Source organism: Tiliqua scincoides, chromosome 3 (assembly GCF_035046505.1).
Source record: "Tiliqua scincoides isolate rTilSci1 chromosome 3, rTilSci1.hap2, whole genome shotgun sequence".
Taxonomy (NCBI): domain Eukaryota; kingdom Metazoa; phylum Chordata; class Lepidosauria; order Squamata; family Scincidae; genus Tiliqua; species Tiliqua scincoides.
This window is the reverse complement of record NC_089823.1, coordinates 9,236,869-9,255,450: the sequence shown is the minus strand read 5'-3', so window position 1 is coordinate 9,255,450 and position 18,582 is coordinate 9,236,869. Positions and strand designations below refer to the sequence as shown.

The 18,582-nt window shown below is 47.1% G+C and overlaps 1 protein-coding gene across 6 annotated transcripts in view; it reads left to right on the top strand.

Annotated features, from left to right (window-relative positions):
- DLG2 (discs large MAGUK scaffold protein 2) overlaps nt 1-18,582 on the top strand; it is a 1,048,787-nt gene that overhangs the window by 804,067 nt on the left and 226,138 nt on the right. For all 6 annotated transcript variants that reach the window (XM_066618862.1, XM_066618867.1, XM_066618866.1 and 3 more), the window contains one exon: nt 14,964-15,100. In XM_066618862.1, the coding sequence (XP_066474959.1) occupies nt 14,964-15,100 (137 nt within the window). The remainder of the gene's footprint in view (nt 1-14,963; nt 15,101-18,582) is intronic.

Sequence of the window (18,582 nt, the reverse complement as noted above, 5' to 3'; positions counted from 1 at the left end):
CATGCAAATATCTACATACATGCATGCCTGATCCCCACCCCAATCAATCAGTCAATCAATCAATCAATAAAGCAAGCAAGCAAGCAAGGATGTCTTACATACATCCTTTGTCAGGCTTTATAGAACATCTATGATGAGAGTATGCACCCCCTGTCTCATTGTATGTACATTACTGTATGAATGGCATGAATAGACAAGGCCTGTAACAGTATTCAGCAGTGGTTCCCAAACTGTGGGTTGGGACCCACTGTTGGTTAGCGATCTGATATTTGGTGGGTCGCCAAAGGGTGATGGAAAGATCAAGTAGCTAATTGCCTCAAGCCCTAAGGCTTTTGAAAAATCAGCTACTGAGCTGCTAACTGCCCTGGAAAAAGCTCAGGTCCTTCAGTTTGCAAGATAGCTGCTAACTACCCTGCGAAAAGCTGAGCCCCTACAGTTTGCAAGCATGTGGAAATAAAGAGAGATAAAGTTTGAGGATCTTTTTTTATGGTTATTACTACTTACAAATTAATAAAATATTATTTCTTTCTAGATCACCTTTTTTGAAAGTCTCGTAAACCTAGGTGGGTCCCGAAAGAGTGTTGTTTTAAAAAGTGGGTCCTGGCACAACATAGTTTGGGAGCTACTAATATACAGCACATCCCTTATGTGTAGAAGATCTCTGTTCCCTGTCCCCCCCCCCCCTCCCCTAGCAAGGATGTTGCACAGCAGGGCTGAACAAGGGCTCTACCTGCAATCCTGGAGAGCCATTTTCAGTGGACCCATCCATTCGTTAATGGAATGAATGGAACTTGAACCAAATGAGGCCATTGGGCTTGGGTCAGTTTCCATGTCTTCTAAAACAAATCTGATCTGGTACATATGGGCTTTGTTTTCAGGACCCTATTCATTATTTATTTGTCTGGTATGTTTGGTTTGAGAAAATTCTTACTTGCATTTGGTTTTTCTCTGCCATCTACATTGCCGTAATATGCGGCCACCATCCTGGTGGGCTTATCTTGCATACACACACTGCCTTGGCATGCAGCGTCTGCCCCGGGCAGGATGGGCAAGCAACATGGAACCCAGCCAGAGGCAAGTGAACACTGTAGAACCAGCAGCCACCAAAAGAGGTAGTGGTGGAAACCAAGTAAATGAATGATTTTAATTGTTTAAAAAACCCAAGCACACAAAAATAATAATAATAATAATAATAATAATAATAATAATAATAATAATAATATACAGTATTTATATACCGCCTTTCTTGGTCTTTATTCAAGACTTTATTCAAGGCGGTTTACATAGGCAGGCTTATTAAATCCACGCAGGGATTTTTACAAATTGAAAGAAGGTTCTTTCTTTCAAGAACCACTACATTCAAGGTGTTACACTCCGATCTGGTTTAACATTCTGGCCTCCATCCTCCCACGCTCCGAGCAGATGGAACAGCTCAGCTGCAGCTTGTCAGCTGCTTCAAGGTCGCACGGTGCCGGTGGCCTCGAACTGGCGACCTTGTGGATGTTAATCTTCAGGCAAATGGAGGCTCTACCCTCTAGACCAGACCTCCTGCCCAAAATAGCTCCAAAATGACTTGGTAGGCTCAAAATGGTGTGGGACCTGAATGCAGTCAAAAGGGAGGAAAGAGTAATTTATGAAAACAAATGGGCCTCCCAAATTATTTCTGGTATATGTGCATGTGCTTAATGTGCTCCCAAATTATTTCTGGTATACGTGCATGGACAATAGCAGGCTAGGAGATGGACCAAAGGTCTGATTCAGTAAAAGGAAGCTTTTTATTAGCGTATCTGTATTTCTCGTTTGGTTCACATTGATCTGTGTGAACTGGTTCTACGAAAGCTGACAGGCAGCCAGAAGCAGGACTTATAAGAACCCTGACGGTGTCACTCCAGTTCTGTCTTTGGCATGAACTTGACCTTTCACTGATTCTTCATGCTTCAAAAGGCAAGAGAGTTGGGCCCCAGGCTAGGCAACAACTGACACGTGTGGCCCAGATAGTATAAGGAGGGGAGGCTGAGCTGGTCATAGGCCTGTGGCTAGAAGCTGACTGCAGATCACAGAGCTTCTGAGGAACAAGGGGTTCCATCACCCCAAGAAATCTATGTGCAACCTCCTTTGCCCATAGGGCCTTGGGCAAATCTAAAACATTTAAAGCAACATTATTTAAGCTTAAGCGAAATGAAGCATTGTCTCCTAGCACAGGTTGAAGCTGACCCGGAATTCCCTGATGGTACACAGGGCTTGCCTGCACTGCAGCACATCGCAGCACAAACAAGAACAGAATCACTTACTTCCCCACAGCCAGCGCAACGTCTGCCTCTACTCTTAGTGTCAGTGGCCCGTTGACAAGCAGAGTCCTTGCTTATAAAAACCTGGAGTCAAAAGAGCTTCCCTTGCAAAAGCTTCTGCAGTTCTGCTCTGTGAATATAGTTATTAGTGGCTGAGTTAATGAGCTCTCAACCATTCACTGATATCCAGAAGCAGGTCACTAGAGGCAGCTGCCTTCCAGTGAGTCACTGGTCCACGTAGTTTAGCACTGTATTGTCTACACTTGCCATTAGTGGCTCTCCAGGGTTTCAGGAGGGGGTTTTGGTCAGCCCTGCCTGGAGACACCACAGAAGGAACTGGGGATCGTCAGCATGTGATATAATCACTGAACTGCGACCCCCTATGAAAACTCCAGTAAGTTTCATCACCCCAAATCATGCCCAACTCCAAAGCTTATGAAAGAGAGAGGATGCTTTGCCCTCTCTTTCAACCCCTCTCCATATTCAGACCAAACTTTTTAGAATCTATCTCCACTAAATCTCAATCCCCTAAAATTGAGTGTTGGGAGAGTTAGGACAGACAAAAGAAAACATTTCTTTACTCAGCGTGTGGTTGGTCTGTGGAACTCCTTGCCACAGGATGTGGTGATAGCATCTGGCCTAGATGCCTTTAAAAGGGGATGGGACAAGTTTCTGGAGGAAAAATCCATTATGGGTTACAAGCCATGATGTGTATGCGCAACCTCCTGATTTTAGAAATGGGCTATGTCAGATGCAAGGGAGGGCACCAGGATGCAGGTCTCTTGTTATCTTGTGTGCTCCCTGGGCCATTTGGTGGGGCTGCTGTGAGATAAAGGAAGCTGGACTAGATGGGCCTTTGGCCTGATCCAGCAGTGCTCTTCTTATGTGCCCTGGGTCATGCATTCATTTCACTTATTTTCCCAAGCAAATGCAGTGCCACTGCAGCTGAGATCACTCAGGCTATCACCTGAGTCACAAGCACTGAGTTATGAAATCAAGCTATGTATATATATGTGCAGACCATCCTGTAGGGTCAAAGCACACTTTACATGCACATGTGTGCAAACAGTAATCCAACAGCACTCTTGGAAAGCTGTTTCAGGATGAGATGATTAAGGTCAGAGATGCAGGGGGGCGGGGACTTTATCCTCCCTGGTTTTTCCAAAGGACCTTCCTTAATGGGGCTTCAGCTGTTTGTTGGCCCTCCCGTTTTCATAGGTTTCCAAAGTGATGGAATGAATCTCCTTTGGGAAGCAGGGCATCATTAACAAAATCTTTTGCACTGGCGGAGGCTTGCAAATACACCTCACTGTGAAAAAGAGAGGACAATAAAAATGGAAAATGTCACTGAAGAAATCTCGCGCCTTCCCCTGAATCCCATTGCTTTTCAAGTTTCCATTTTATCACAAGCAAGGAAACAAATGTTTCTGTAAGATCTCTGAGCTCCATTGCATCTATTTGGCTCCAGTGCTTAGAACACCAGCTCCTCTGACAAGTCTGGCTTCCCAGGAGGCAGCATGCACTGATGTAGCTTTAGCTGCTGCCAGTCCCACTGTGCTGGGATCCCAGAGCTGAGGATCTTAGTAATGAGAATAATGCAGTCATTTCAGGGATTTTGATGGTTGTTACCTCCAGCACATGGCTGGAGCAAGACAAATATAGATGACTATGCTATGGCTTGTGACCTAGATTTGTCTCCCGCATTTGTTAGCACAGGGGAAAGGGTTGTCTCCCAGATCTCTAAATCATCCCCACACCCAACTGTCATTAGCTCCTCGGGAGAAAACATACACATGTCATGGCAGAACTAACCAGTTTTTTTTTTTGGTGGGGGGGGGGGGAATGTAAGCATCTGATGACAGAGAGCCCAATCTTGAGTTTCCCAAGGCTGCAGTGGTGCCAAAATGGGGAGCTTACTACTGGGGAGCTTATACTCCCTTACTCCGTGTAAACTGCAGGTGGCCCTGATGGGTCTCCTTGGATCTGTGCCCACTATTGAGTGGGCACAGATTCGAGGACACCCATGTTGGGTCTCCTGGGCTGGGAGGAGTGCTTGGACATGGCAGGAGGGTCTGCTGCCATTTCCACTCCCCTCCCGTGCCACACCTTCCCCCCACCCTCCCCTTACCCCAAAACGCCTCCTCCCCCGCCCAGACTTACCTCTTTGCCACTTGCTGGAAGCTCTGGGTGGCAGTCTGCCATCCTCCACCTGGCGCTGGCTCAGTGTGGGCTTGCACTGAACCTGCTCTAGCACCAGACCAGCGGAGACTGTTGCAGGCGTGCCTTATAGCATGTTTGTGACAGTGCACGCTGGCACTGGAGTGGCGCGCATTGCTGTGAATTGGGCCCTGTGTCCCCAATTTTGATTAGGGAAAAGATGCAGGGAGTAAGGGTTAATTCCTCCACCCCCCACAAACCTCAAATGGTGCTACCTTTATTTTAAAAAAATAACCCACCATGGGATACTTTTGAACATGGATCTCTTGCTTCATACTTGCTCTGACTCTCAGTCATTGGATGTGAAGCATATTTTGTAAGGAAATGAAAATTACCTTTGTCATTCTCCTGATTAAAAAAAAGTTACCCGTTTCTGCTTTTTATGTACAGAATAATCCGTCTCAGGGGTTTAGATGAGCGGCATAAAGGTGTCTCAAATAAAATAAAGTGAATTTAAATAAAGGTGGTGGCCTAGGTGGAGGAGAAATGACTGTTGAACTTTCTGTTTTTAACTGGATGGAATAAAGCCAAATAGCATCTTGGATGGGTCAGAAAGGGTTAGGTGTGCATGCTTTCTCATCTGGGACTCCTGAGATCAGTACTTGCTGAACTTGGATAATGGAGTAGGCATAGTGATTAAACCATTGGAAGGGCAAAATCTATGGCCTGAGGTGCAGCAGACTAAAATTATGATGGTAGGGGCAAAAGCCCAGGTCAATGCAGAACTTCAAGGGCTGCCACCTGTATTTTCTTCAAAAACTTGTGGAGAGTGCTCTGAGGCTTTGAGCTCACAATTTCAGCTGGTTCATCAGGCTAAGTCCCAACCTCAGTAGAACCTCATATGTTTACGCATACTGAGTTTGCTCGTAAGTTTCAGTGAACATGGATAAGCTAGCACTCAAATATAATTTTATATGTATGCGGGATATTGTTAAATTCCATTGTTCAATTTTTATGCATTGGCTTTAAACTATTGCAACTGACTCCAAGAGTTTGAGAGGAAACAAACTAGGTCTTTAAATGAACTATGATAATGTTCTAGGTAGAAATAAGTGTCAGGAGCAGAAAATGCTCTAGTTTAGACATTTAAAGTTGACCTTTTTGTTGTATAGTTTTAATGAGAAGTGCCTATGGGAGTGTGGCCACGCTGGCTGTCGTGATGAGCTTTTGTACTTCACCATTGATCGTGACACTGCTGACCATATGATTAGTGAGGCATTCCTCAAATAAGATTACAGTGTTGCTGAACAAAAAACTAATAGCGGTGAATGGGTGTTCCAAAACAGAACCCTCAATTGTTGCTAATTGTTTCATTTGTTCTGTAGCTTGGAAAGCATGTCTTTTAGTTATGTGGATGAAAGCAGTGTAGAAAGTCCTTTTATTTTTATCAACCTTCAGTAAATGTAATTGTTTGAACCAGCAGTCACCAAACTCGCAACCACTGTCCAAAGAAAATATGGTCCCTGTTTGGAATGAAGCTTACCGTTCTGCCCCCATGCCATGTGTATTTCCACTAGATCTGGGCACTGGGATGCTCTGGGCAGTTATGTCTGTTGCCCAGCATTCCCAAAGACTGTACAACACGGAGCCCAGGCAGATGTGACTGCCCAGAGCAGGGGTGCTCAATAGGTGTATCGCAATCTATAGGTAGATCGCGAGGCAAAATGAGTAGATCGCGGAGTGCCAACCCCCCCCCCTTCAGGTGCCTCTGGGAGGAAATGCCGGGAGTAAGGCCCATTGTACTCAATGGGGCTTACTCCCAGGTAAGTGTGGCTAGGATTGCAGCCTCACAGCCTAATCTTAGGCATGTCTACTCAGGAGTAAGTCCTGTTATACTCAGTGGGGCTCAAGGTACAGCAACATACATTGTACACATAAATGTTATATGTTATGATGGCACGAACATTGTAAAAAAAACTCTGGTAGATCTCCGGGCCTTGCTGGGTTTCAAAGTAGCTCTCGAGCCAAAAAAGTGTGAGCACCCCTGGCCCAGAGTGTCCTGGTATCCAGATCTACTGGAATGCACCTGGTGTGGAGGTGGAACAATAGACTTTGCTCACAGAGCAGAGGACTTTCCCCAAACCCTGGATCCATCACCTGGGCTGGGGTATGGAATGCTCTGGTGCGAACTGAAGGAAAACTGAATACTTTTGTAAATCTCCTTGCACTCCTGGGGCTGTTGGTTAAGCAGAGCACACACCTTATGAATAGATACTTGTGTTGCATCAGTTGTGCCTCCTACAATGTATGTGAGATGTTTTCAGTGGTCAGTCTAATTCTTTTGCTTTTGACTATTTTTCTTCTCTGTGGAATATCGGCGCACATTTCTGTTTTGTCAGGGTGCCCTTGGCAGCAGACATCCGTGACTAATTGAACAAGCAGATAGTCTGATTTTTAGGTTAGCTTCATTGCATGGTTTGATTAGGAACGTTTCACTTTATGTGGAGAGATTTTGACTGCTCTCTAATACTGTTACTGATATAATCCCCGAGCATCTGAATGCTGTCTTGTGGGTATTTTTGTTTTGTTTTGTTGTTTAGGAACTGCCAGCATTTAGGGCATTTGACAGTTGTCTCTGATGAAATAGGGCCGAGTAGATGTTCCCCCATCTCATTCTGTGATTGTTTCGAGCATTGGCTCTGCTCCTACTCTGCTTCCTTCCTGTTTAAGTTGGAGCATTTAAAAAAATTAATTTCAGTTTTGAGGTCATTTTCCCCCCTGCAGGTTACTGATGCATTATGTGCACTGATTAAAACGCCACACAGAAAGGAATGTCAAAGTCATTGTGAAATAACACAAGGGTACCTTTTACATAGTTTAAATCTGTTTGCCTATGCACATTGGTTACCTGTGTGGAAAGCAGACATGAGCGCAGTTGCGTCACTGGGGATTGCATCACCCAATGCAGGAGGCCAGCATGTCACCCCCGTGATGGACCTGCTCCCATACAGCGGGCAGGGCAATGCCCAGGGTAGTGAATGTGGTGATGCACCGTTGCCCTGCCCCCACTGTTTTGTTTTTTTTCTATAACTTTTGATACAATAGTTCAAAGTGGTTTGTTTTATTCCATTCCACATGAAATTACACATCAATTGACATATAACTTGATGGTATTATTCGAAAATACCCAGATTTTAAAATTTTGGCTAGTAGTGATATCACCTCCACACCTGTGGGCATCACCTAGTGTGGCCCACACCCGCATACTCCATAGCGGTGCCACTGAATGAGCTGAAAGTTGCAGCAAGCAGCATAAATGCAGTGATCAGAAGCAAGAAAAGAAAGAAGAGCATCTCGCAAGCATATCAGCACTGTCCCCAAAATAAAATCAGGTAATTCCAGGATTCTGTGAGAAGTTCAGGTAGGGGGAAACCCTTGTCACCAAATCAGGACGATTCTGACATTTAAAACATGGCAAACCGCTGGATCCCAGCCCCGCCTCCTGCTCCCCACCCACCCGCCCCCGAGGCCGCCCACCCCGAGGCCGCCCATCACCAGCCCTGCCCCCGCCCAGGAACACCTCCCTCCCGCCTCCTCCCCACCTGCCTCAGAGCCTTGTGTCGGCGCAGCCATTCCGACGCAAGGTGCTTGGAGGAAGCTTCCGTCAGCCTTCGCAGGCTGGCGCTTCTCTGAGCGCCGACCCACTTTCCTTCCAAGGTCAGTGCAAGGGACTGTACCGGCCCTAGTCAAGGGCTGGATTATGCCCTTAATATATCACAGTCTACTCTAGTTTTTGGAAAGGGGCCATGCTATAGCTCAGTGGAAAAGCAAATGCTTTGTTGGCTGATGCCAGGTTGAACTATGAAGCTGCCTTATGCCAGGACCTGACAGTGACAGGATGTGAGGCAGTGTCTTATCCTAATTTTTGAATCCTGATGACTACGCCAATTTGCCCTGTCCAAATATCTCAACTCCCTTCTAATGCCCGCTTTTGGCTAATTAACACCCTCTTTATCTCTAGAACAACCGCTGTGGTGTGCAAAGGAATGAACACAGAACTCCTTATCTATAGCAACTACCCAAATTTATTGCTATGAATACAGTCACTCCCTGCAAGTCCTCTTGTCCAGAGGCTTTCCCTCCCCAAAACTCCACTTAACTCAGTGGGTCAAGGTCTGAAGCCTCCAATTCAAGTCCTATCCAATCTCCAAAGCACAGTCCAGTCTTCCCAGTCTTCTGTGTCCTCCAGCAGAGTCCTGGCAGTCCCCTTCTCCTGTAGGTCTGGGTCAGGTAGCCCTCTTGGTCTGGTTCCCCCTGGGCCAGGTAGCATCTCCCTCTGGGTCAGGGTCCGGGTTTCCCTCTGGGTGGCTCTCCCTCTGGGTCAGCGTCCGGCTTCTGGCTCCTTTGGTCCTTCTGAAGCTGCCTTTTATCCTTTGTGTCCCATTAAGTGCAAATGCAGCTCAGCTGTGAGCTACCTCCTTAGCTCATTCAAAGTCTCATTAAGGTCAAATGAAGCTCAGGTGTCCAACCAGGTCTCCATTGGCCTTGATTCATTATAGCTGTGGAGCCAGCCCTGCCCTTCCTTAAGCTGTCAACCAGCTGTCAAAACATGGAATTGCTGTCAACACCACATCATCCACCTAATGATCTTCTGATCTTCCATTACAGGTAGGGATCCTTCCCTAGCAGGCATGTTTAAGTAGGTATCAAAGTAACTGGCCCTGACTTTTAGCCAACTGGACCAATTGCTCCCAACTGGGCCCCCCACCTAAGGGCTCCCCACCCTAGGATAATCTACTCTCGTGTTGTCAAACTTTGAATTGTTTTTATAAACAAAAAAATAAAATTAATATTTTTATTAAATCATGTCAATAAAACAAGTTGTCTTGGGGAAGAAGGGAAGGTAACCGGCACATGTAGGACTCTCCACCACACAGCACGGGCCCACCAAGACTTCTCCTCAGCTGGAAGCACTACAAGCTCCTCAAGCTCTAGAGGCCATGTGAGACCTGTGCTATGTTATGGTTTGCCCTCCCAACTTGAAGGCAGCTCGACATCATACAAAATTGAGTTGGACTTTTCTAGCAAGGGCAGTTTAGATATTGAACTCCTCCCAGCTGGGGTCTTGCAGAGTCTTCATTTCAAACTCCATAAGAGGGAGATTCATCAGGCATAAAACTAATCCTATGTAATCATGGACCTTCATTCAGGTCTTTAAAAGTCTGGCTCCTGCAGCTTATAAAATTGTAGATTTCAAATAAGGACACATAGATCCACTTTTCTTCATCTGTGAGTGAATTATTTCCCCACCACCACGTTGACTGAGTATTCGTTGCAATCTTATTTTTAAAAAAGAGGCAACTGCCATCAGTCTGGTGATCTGAAATCAATGGTCGTTTTCTATATTTTGCTTTTGCTTTTCCCCTTGGATCTACATGCTAATAAAAAAAATACTAAGCATAAAAAAGTAGAGAAAATGCTGAGAAAATAAACTCTGCAGAGGAAAAAAGAATATAACATTTATGTACTAAATCAGATCAATGGTCCATCTAGTCCGACACCATCTTCGTCATGGCCTACCATATATTGGAGAACATTTTTTAAAATGTTCAAAGCACTTCTGAAATGGACCTTTTGTTGCCTCTGCCTGGCGTCATTCCTAGTTCATCATTTCCTAGTTCAAATCTTGTCTCATAAAAATAGCTCTGCTGGGCCAAGCAATGTCTTCTGCTCTCCCCATACTCAGCACTTGTGTCCAGAGGTGACTGCTGAACTCCAGGGGGAATCAAAGATGCAATTAACAAAGTCAGCCAATTTCATTCCAGAATTTTTGCCTTTGAGCCCCTCACTTCAGGTGATGTTGTGATGTCATGCAACATTGGGAATGCCACTTCCAGGTTCTCCTGAGTCAGAATAGTGGGTGGAGCGCACGTACAACCTCAGCGGTGGCTTTGTCGATATCTGGACATTGCGGCCACTGCCGTTGGGAGTGTGCACATGCTCCACTCACTGCTCTAACTCAGGAAGTGGCTGGGGTATGTGTGTATGTGCCCCCATGTGTATGTGCCCCCCTGTCTGGCCTGGCATCCGGCATGGACCACCTCCACCCCTACTTGCTAAACCACTGCTCCTAGGAGAACTTTTGAGCCAGCCCCTACATGTGAAGCTGGCAAAATTAGATCTCTGCCTTAACAGCAAAACAGGAAACTGCCTGCAGTGCAGTCAAATTACTGGTCCATCTAGCTCACTACAGTTTGCACCAGCTGGCAGTGGCCCTCTGGGATTTCAGAGAAGAATTTTTCTGTCCTTGACCCAGAGATGCTGAAGACTGCAGCAGAGACTTTCTCTGGGCAAACGTGTTCTCTACCACTAAGCTACAGCCGGCTTTCTGTAAGCATCTCCTGCTCTTTAGCTCAGTGAGAAGTGGCAGCTACTGGTTGTTGTTTTCGGGTGGATTTAGTCCAAGCAATAAAGCCGAAGCACGAGGCACTCTTCCAATCTGGCTGTCCAAGTGACTTGCTGGGGCGCCAGGTTAGGAGAGGCGCCAGAGCACTGCAAACAACCCCTGGGGACCTCACACACTTTTATATTGTCTCTGAAGAGCAGCACATATTCCAGAATCATTTTGCATGGTGGGGGATGCTCAAGATTATGGGGTAAGCAGCCAGAATGCATTTATGTAGGCAGTTTGCATTCTCAGTTAAATGTTCACTTGCTAGGATACTGCCTGCCAAGTGCTTACTGGGGTCGTCCTGAAGCTCTGTCTTTTGGACAGGAATTGATTCCTATGGTTATCAATTTAAACTGAACAAATGATGCTCAGAGGAAATGGAGAGGCTGTCTCCGTCTCATGCTGAACAATTTCTTTATATCCTTCCACCCCGTCGCTTCCACTCAGCTTTCCCTGGACATACAGTGGCTTCCTCCCCGGCCGGTATGTTAAATTGGTCTGGTTCCAATTTTTAGGGCCTCAGTTCATCATTGGTTCTGTACTCAGTATGCTTGTGTGCTACGTACACAGATGTGGTGGCAACAGACAAAATGTAACAGCCTCCTTAACTAGGAGCTCCCTGCTTTTGGTTAAAATGCTGCCAGAACCCTGGCTGCGTTTATATATAAATCTCCCAGCATGTCAGTGCAGCATGTTTTATGGAGAAGGAGGGTTCAGCTCTTTGGTTGACTTAGAGAAACGAACTGTTTGCATTGAAGAATTCAGCGTGCTGGGAGTGGTAGAGTGCAGGCCTTGCGTGCCAAAGGTCTTTGGTTCGATCCCCAGTTAAAGAATCTCAGGCAAGAGGGTGAGGATCTTTGTTTGAATCTTGATAACTCATTGCCAGTTGGAGCAGTGGTCCTGGGTTAAAGACACAGACTAGGTATAATGTGGCTATAGAATCATGGAAGGGATCTTATAGGTCATCTAGTCCAACCCACAACTGTAGCAGGAAATCATCCTAGAGCATCTCCAGCAGGTGCTTCTGGAACTTCTGCTTGAACATTTCAAGTGAGGGAGAATCCACCACTTCCCTCAGCAATCTGTTCCACTGCTGAACCCAAACCCAAATTTGTCTCTTGTTCCATATGACAGCTCTTCAGGTGTTTGAAGAGCACCTCTCTCACTGTCTCTCTCACAATATCCTCTCTCACTGTGCAGTGTCCACAAAGGAAGCCACATTATACCTAGTCTGAACCTTGATTTGTTTAACCCAGGAAGCAATTCTTACACCCCCTAGCTCTAGTTAATGCCACATGATACTAAAGCCATCTACTATTGAGTTGATTCCCATGAGCTCATTTACCTGGATGCAAGTGTTTCATTTGATCTTTGTAGACCTCTTTGTTTCAAAGTGTCTCTTTCTACTGCATTTACTGTTTGTAAATTTTGATACAAACACTAGGAATGTGCTCTGAAATTCCACTTGTAAAAACCCATTTGACTTCCCTTCAAAACCTTTAGATGTTTCTCACTGGGAAGAACCTTGAAATTGACTTTGAGTCATGCTCTCCTGGAATGCCAGCACCAACCCTGATGTGTTCAAATGAAGCATCTGTATAGGCAGAGTCAGTCACACAGCTCTGTCCTGTGTGGTTGGCATCACCCAAAAGCACTGGCATAGCTAGATGGGGTGCAAAGCACTAAGTTTTGCAGGGAGCCTCCCTGCAGTGTGCAAGTGGCCTCTCTCCCACAGAGCCATTCCAGGCATACGCCTCCATTTTGTTCCCACCTCCCGGAATGACTCCGAAGGGGAGGGGCAGCTTGCATGCTGCGGTGAGTCTCCCTGCAAAACCTAGTGCTTTGCACCCCCTCTAGCTACACCACTGCCCATAGGGTGCCCACTGGTATGAAAGGACTCATATGTTTGTTTCTGTCACCGTGTTGTCCAGTTTGCATGAACTTTGCAGCAGCATGAGCTTTCACAGTGCAAAAGCGGCTGCCATTCACGCTGCTGCTTCTCTGTGTGTGTTGGGGAATCAAGGGGAAGGGGTCAAGGGGATCGTGACAGAAGGCTCTGTGAAGTCCAGTGTGTGTTCCTTTGTCATCAAATCTTTCAGCTGCTTCAGCCCTCTAGAATAGTGGAATACATTCCCACATGCCCATTTATTTGGGGGAAGTCTCTCTATTAAATGGGATACTGGGCTGAAATGAATAAGATGAAGTTCAACAGGGATAAGGGCAAAATTCCACACTTGGGCAAAAACAACCAAAGATGCAGGTATAAAATGGGAGATACCTGACTTGGCAGCACTACATGGGAGCGGGATCTTGGAGTTGCAGTGGATCACAGGATGAATGTGAGTCATCAGTGCGATGCAGCTGCAAAGAAAGCAAATGCAATTTGAGCCTTCATTAGTAGTAGCCATAGCTTCCATGTAATTAGAAATCATGGTTCTGCTTTACCTGTATTGATCAGTTCTCACCTAGAGTACTGTGTCCAGTTCTGGGCACTTCACTTTAAGAAAGATGCAGCTAAACTGGAGCAGGTTCAGAGGACAGCGACAAGGATGATCAGGGGGCTGGAGGACAAGGTTGAGGGAACTTGGCATGTTCAGCCTGGAGAAGAGAAGGCTGAGAGGGGATATGTTAGCTCTTTTCAAATACCTAAAGGTCTGTCATATGGAAGAAGGGAATAATTTATTCTCAGCTGTCTCTGAAAGCAGAGCTAGAACCAGTGGGTACAAATGTCAAGAAAGGAGATTTCGATTAGACATCAGGAAAAAATTCCTGATGGTCAGGGGCGGTTCGGCGGTGGAACAGATTGCCAAGAGAGGTGGTGGACTCTCCGTCACTAGAGATATTCAAGCAGAGGCTCGACAAGCACCTGTTGGAGATGCTCTAAGAGGATTTCCTGCCTAAGGCAGTGGGTTGGACTAGATGACCTGTTAGGCCCCTTCCAGCTCTATGATTCTATGATTAATATGAGTGACCCTTTTTATCATCTTGCTGCTTGGAACTAATTTCACTTAAAGCAATAATTCAGGCAAAGATTTCTGGAATGAGTTCTGGAGCCTTCCTCATACCACGTATCATAGATTGCAGTTGTCCTTAATTAAGCCATTATATTATGACACCTTTTGGAAAAGTGTAAACTTCAGATAATGAATCAGTGGCAGTTTCCGGTAGATTGAACTGATTTCAGAATATCTCTACAGACGTGGACAGTGACCACAAATATTAGCCTGGCTTCCTAGCTAAGCATCTTGATTTGTCCCTCAGTGCACTCTTATTATTATTAACAGTATTTATATACTGCTTTTCAACTAAAAATTCACAAAGCGGTTTACAGAGAAAAATCAAATAACTAAATGGCTCCCTGTCCCAAAAGGGCTCACAATCTAAAAAGATGCAAAGGAATACCAGCAGACAGCCACTAGAACAGACACTGCTGGGGTGAGATGGGCCAGTTACTCTCCTCCTGCTAAAAAAAAGGATCACCCACTTGAAAAAGCGCCTCTTACCCAATTAGCAGGGGTTCCGTTAGGGTCAGCAAATTCTGTCCAAGCTTGGGAGCCAAATATTATTTCTTTGGAGCTGTGGGAATGCTTCTAAGAATACTTTCGAGCCTTTGCATTTGCTTGGTGGGAAGGAAAACTCTCACCACCCTAAAAAGGAGGACTTCTAGGACAGGTGGCACTGCTCCCCCACAAGAACATTTAAATTAAACTGTGCCCTGATTACCCAACGAGTGTCTCATACAATTAGAGAACAAAATTCATTTTTCCAAAACACCAGTGCTGGATTGGCTCCTAGCGAAAAGCGCTTCACAATTAAAATATCCACACCTCCTTGAAAGATACAATTCTCCAACTTTCTTGCAATAAGTAGGTGCTTATAAGTAATAATTAGTAGTTGTAATAAGTAGGTAGCAACGCCTCATAAGACTGGGCTGCAATCTCTTCATTTCATCAACATCACATCCGATCTCCTTGCGCACTTCAGTGGTAAATGTGCAAGAATGGGATCACACAGCAGGGATTCTCATTGCAGTAATTTCCTCTTTTCTTCCTCCTTTTCTTCTCTAGGTCTGGGATTCAGTATTGCAGGAGGTGTGGGGAATCAGCACATTCCTGGTGACAACAGCATTTACGTTACTAAAATAATCGATGGAGGGGCAGCGCAGAAGGACGGGAGGTTGCAGGTTGGAGACAGGCTTCTTATGGTGAGAAGTGGATGTCAAGCCTTGATGTGCATATACATTGTGCTTGTGTGTGTGTGTGTGTGTGTACCTGTAGTGTGGGACATGACTACCAGCCATGGGAGAAAGCAGCTGATGACATTCAGTTGAGAGGAGGAACATGGGTCGGGGTCAACCTTTAAAACTGACCCTGAGGCTGGAGGGAGACAGACCCTTGCTAATTGGGTAAGAGGCACTTTTTCAAGTGGGTGCTCCTTTTTTTAGCAGGGGGAGAGTAACTGGCCCACCTCACCCCAGCACTGTCTGTTCTAGTGGCTGTCTGCTGGTATTCATTGGCATCTTTTTAGATTGTGAGCCCTTTTGGGACAGGGAGCCATTTAGTTATTTGATTTTTCTCTGTATACCGCTTTGTGAACTTTTAGTTGAAAAGCGGTATATAATAATAATAATAATAATAATAATAATAATAATAAAACTTTATTTTTATCCCGCCCTTCTCCCAAAAAGGGACCCAGGGCGGCTAACAACATATAAAACAAATTAAAACATAATTTCACAGATAAAAACATATTAAAAAACACATTAGCAGAACCCATAAAAACAGTAGTCAGAAGAGTCAGAATAAAAGAGCATAAAACAGCAGTTCTTAGAGGAATCGGGCCTATAAAAAAGCAACTAAAAGATATATAAAAGATGTTAAAAAGGCCAGAACGTCAGAAGGCTTGGTTAAACAACAAGGTCTTCAGGCCTCGCTGAAAGGACTCAAGAGAGGGAGCCATTCTCAAGTCAAGGGGAAGGGAGTTCCACAACGTTGGTGCCACTACTGAGAAGGCCCTATTTCTTGCCGCCGCCCCACGTACCTCCTTAGGCGGCGACACGTGTAAAAAGTCCTTCTCTGATGACCTGAGAGGACAAGCTGGATTGTACTGGAGTAGGCAATCTCTAAGATAACCTGGCCCAGAGCAGTATAGGGCTTTAAAGGTCAAAACCAGCACCTTGAATTGGGCCCGGAAACAAATGGGCAGCCAATGTAGCCCCCGGAGAAGCGGGCTGACAGAGTCAAACCGCCTAGCTCCAGTGACCACACGGGCCGCCGCATTCTGCACTAATTGCAGTTTCCGAACCGTCTTCAGGGGCAGCCCCACATAAAGCGCGTTACAATAATCTAACCTCGATGTCACCGTAGCATGGATCACCGTGGCCAGGTCTGCACGATCCAAGTACGGACGCAGCTGGCGCACCAGCCGAAGCTGAGCAAAGGCCCCCCTAGCCACAGCCGCCACCTGGGAATCCAGGAGCAGCTGCGAGTCCAGGTGGACCCCCAAGCTGCGGACCTGCTCCTTCAGAGGGAGTGCAACCCCATTCAGAGCAAGCGGATAATCCAGCACCTGCATCGAGGATTTCCGAACCAGGAGAGCCTCTGTCTTATCCGGATTTAATTTCAGCTTGTTAGCCCCCATCCAGATCCTCACTGCTTCCAGACAGCGCTCCAGGCCCTCAACCGCCACCCTGGAGTCTGGAGGAAAGGAGAGATAAAGCTGGGTGTCATCAGCATATTGATGACACCCCACTCCAAACCCCCGGATGACCTCTCCCAGCGGTTTCATGTAGATATTAAATAGCATGGGGGACAGAATTGAACCCTGCGGCACCCCGCACCTCAATGGCCAGGGTGTCGAACAGGCATCCCCCAGCACCACCATCCGGGACCGACCTTCCAAGTAGGAGCGGAACCACCGCAAAACAGTGCCTCCAACTCCCAGCTCGGCCAATCGGCCCAGAAGGATACCATGGTCGATGGTATCGAAAGCCGCCGAGAGGTCCAGCAGGACCAACAGGGACGCACTCCCCCTGTCCAGTCCCCGGCGTAGGTCATCCACCAAGGCAACCAAGGCAGTTTCCGTCCCAAAGCCCGGCCTGAAACCAGATTGAAAAGGATCCAGATAATCCGCTTCATCCAAGACCCTCTGGAGTTGGGCCACCACCACCCGCTCAATTACCTTGCCCAGAAACGGGATGTTGGAGACTGGCCAATAGTTGTTCAACACATTGGAATCCAGGGAGGGCTTCTTCAGGAGGGGGCGAACCACCGCCCGCTTCAAAGCAAGCGGCAGTGTCCCCTCCCCCAAAGAAGAGTTGACCACCCTCCCCGTCCACTCAGCCAGTCCCCCCCGGGCAGCTCTTATCAGCCAAGCTGGGCAAGGGTCAAACAGGCAGTCAGACGGCCTCACACTCCAAAGGAGTCTGTCCACATCCTCAGGCTGCACAAGCTGAAAAGAATCCCACAACACTGGACAAGCAGTTGCCAAGGGGACATCATCAGACATTGTCAATGTGGCATCCAAGTCATAACGAATGCGATCGATTTTATCTGCAAAATGTTGCGCAAACACGTCACAGCGGCTGACCGTGTATTCCTCCTGGTCCACTGGCAGGGCCTGATGGAGGAGGCCCCGCACCACACGGAACAGCTCTGCCGGACGGCTATCAGCAGACGCAATGGTAGCAGAGAAGAATGATTTCTTCGCTGCTACCACCGCCATGGAGTAGGCTCTGTAATGAGCTCTACTCCGTGTCCGATCGGATTCATCACGAGTTTTCTGCCACCGTCGCTCTAGACGCCTGCCCTGCTGCTTCATCAGTCGCAGCTCCTCAGTGAACCAAGGAGCCGCTCCAAGTCTGCGACGTGGCAGAGGTCGCTCCAGAGCAATCTCATCCAGAGCCCTGGACATTTCCCCGTTCCAGAGGTCAACCAGGGCCTCAGATGAGATGCCAGTCTTGGCAGTGGGGAAATCCCCCAGAGCCCTCAGGAAACCTTCAGGATCCATTAGCCTCCGGGGGCGGACCATAGAAAACGGTCCCCCGCCTCTGCAGAGGTAGGAAGTCGCAACCAGCCTAAACCTTACCAGGAAGTGATCTGTCCATGACAACGGAGTGATCTTGATCTCCTCTACATCCAGATCACTGCCCCCATGCCCAGCTGTAAACACCAGGTCCAGCACGTGTCCTGCAGTATGTGTCGGGGCCAAGATCTTCTGGGACAGGCCCATGGTTGTCATGGCAGCCATGAAATCCTGAGCTGCACCTACCGCAGGGGCCTCGGCATGAACATTGAAGTCCCCCAGCACTAACAGGCGGGGGGCCTTCAATGCCACCACCGAGATCACCCCAGTCAGCTCAGGCAGGGAGACTGTTGGGCAGCAGGGCGGGCGGTACACCAACAGAATCCCAATCCTGTCCGGTCCTCTCAACACAACATGCAGGCACTTGAACCCAGCAGACTGCTGGACAGGGCACCTGGTGAGGGAGATGGACTCATGATAGACCACTGCAACTCCCCCTCCCCGTCCCTGCAATCTTGGCTGCTGCAACACCTGGAAGCCTGGCGGACAAAGTTCAGAGAGACTAACGCCTCCCTCCACATCCAGCCAGGTCTCCGTAATGCATACCAGGTCGGCTTTCTCATCCAGAATCAAATCCTGGATGATACAGGTCTTATTATTCAC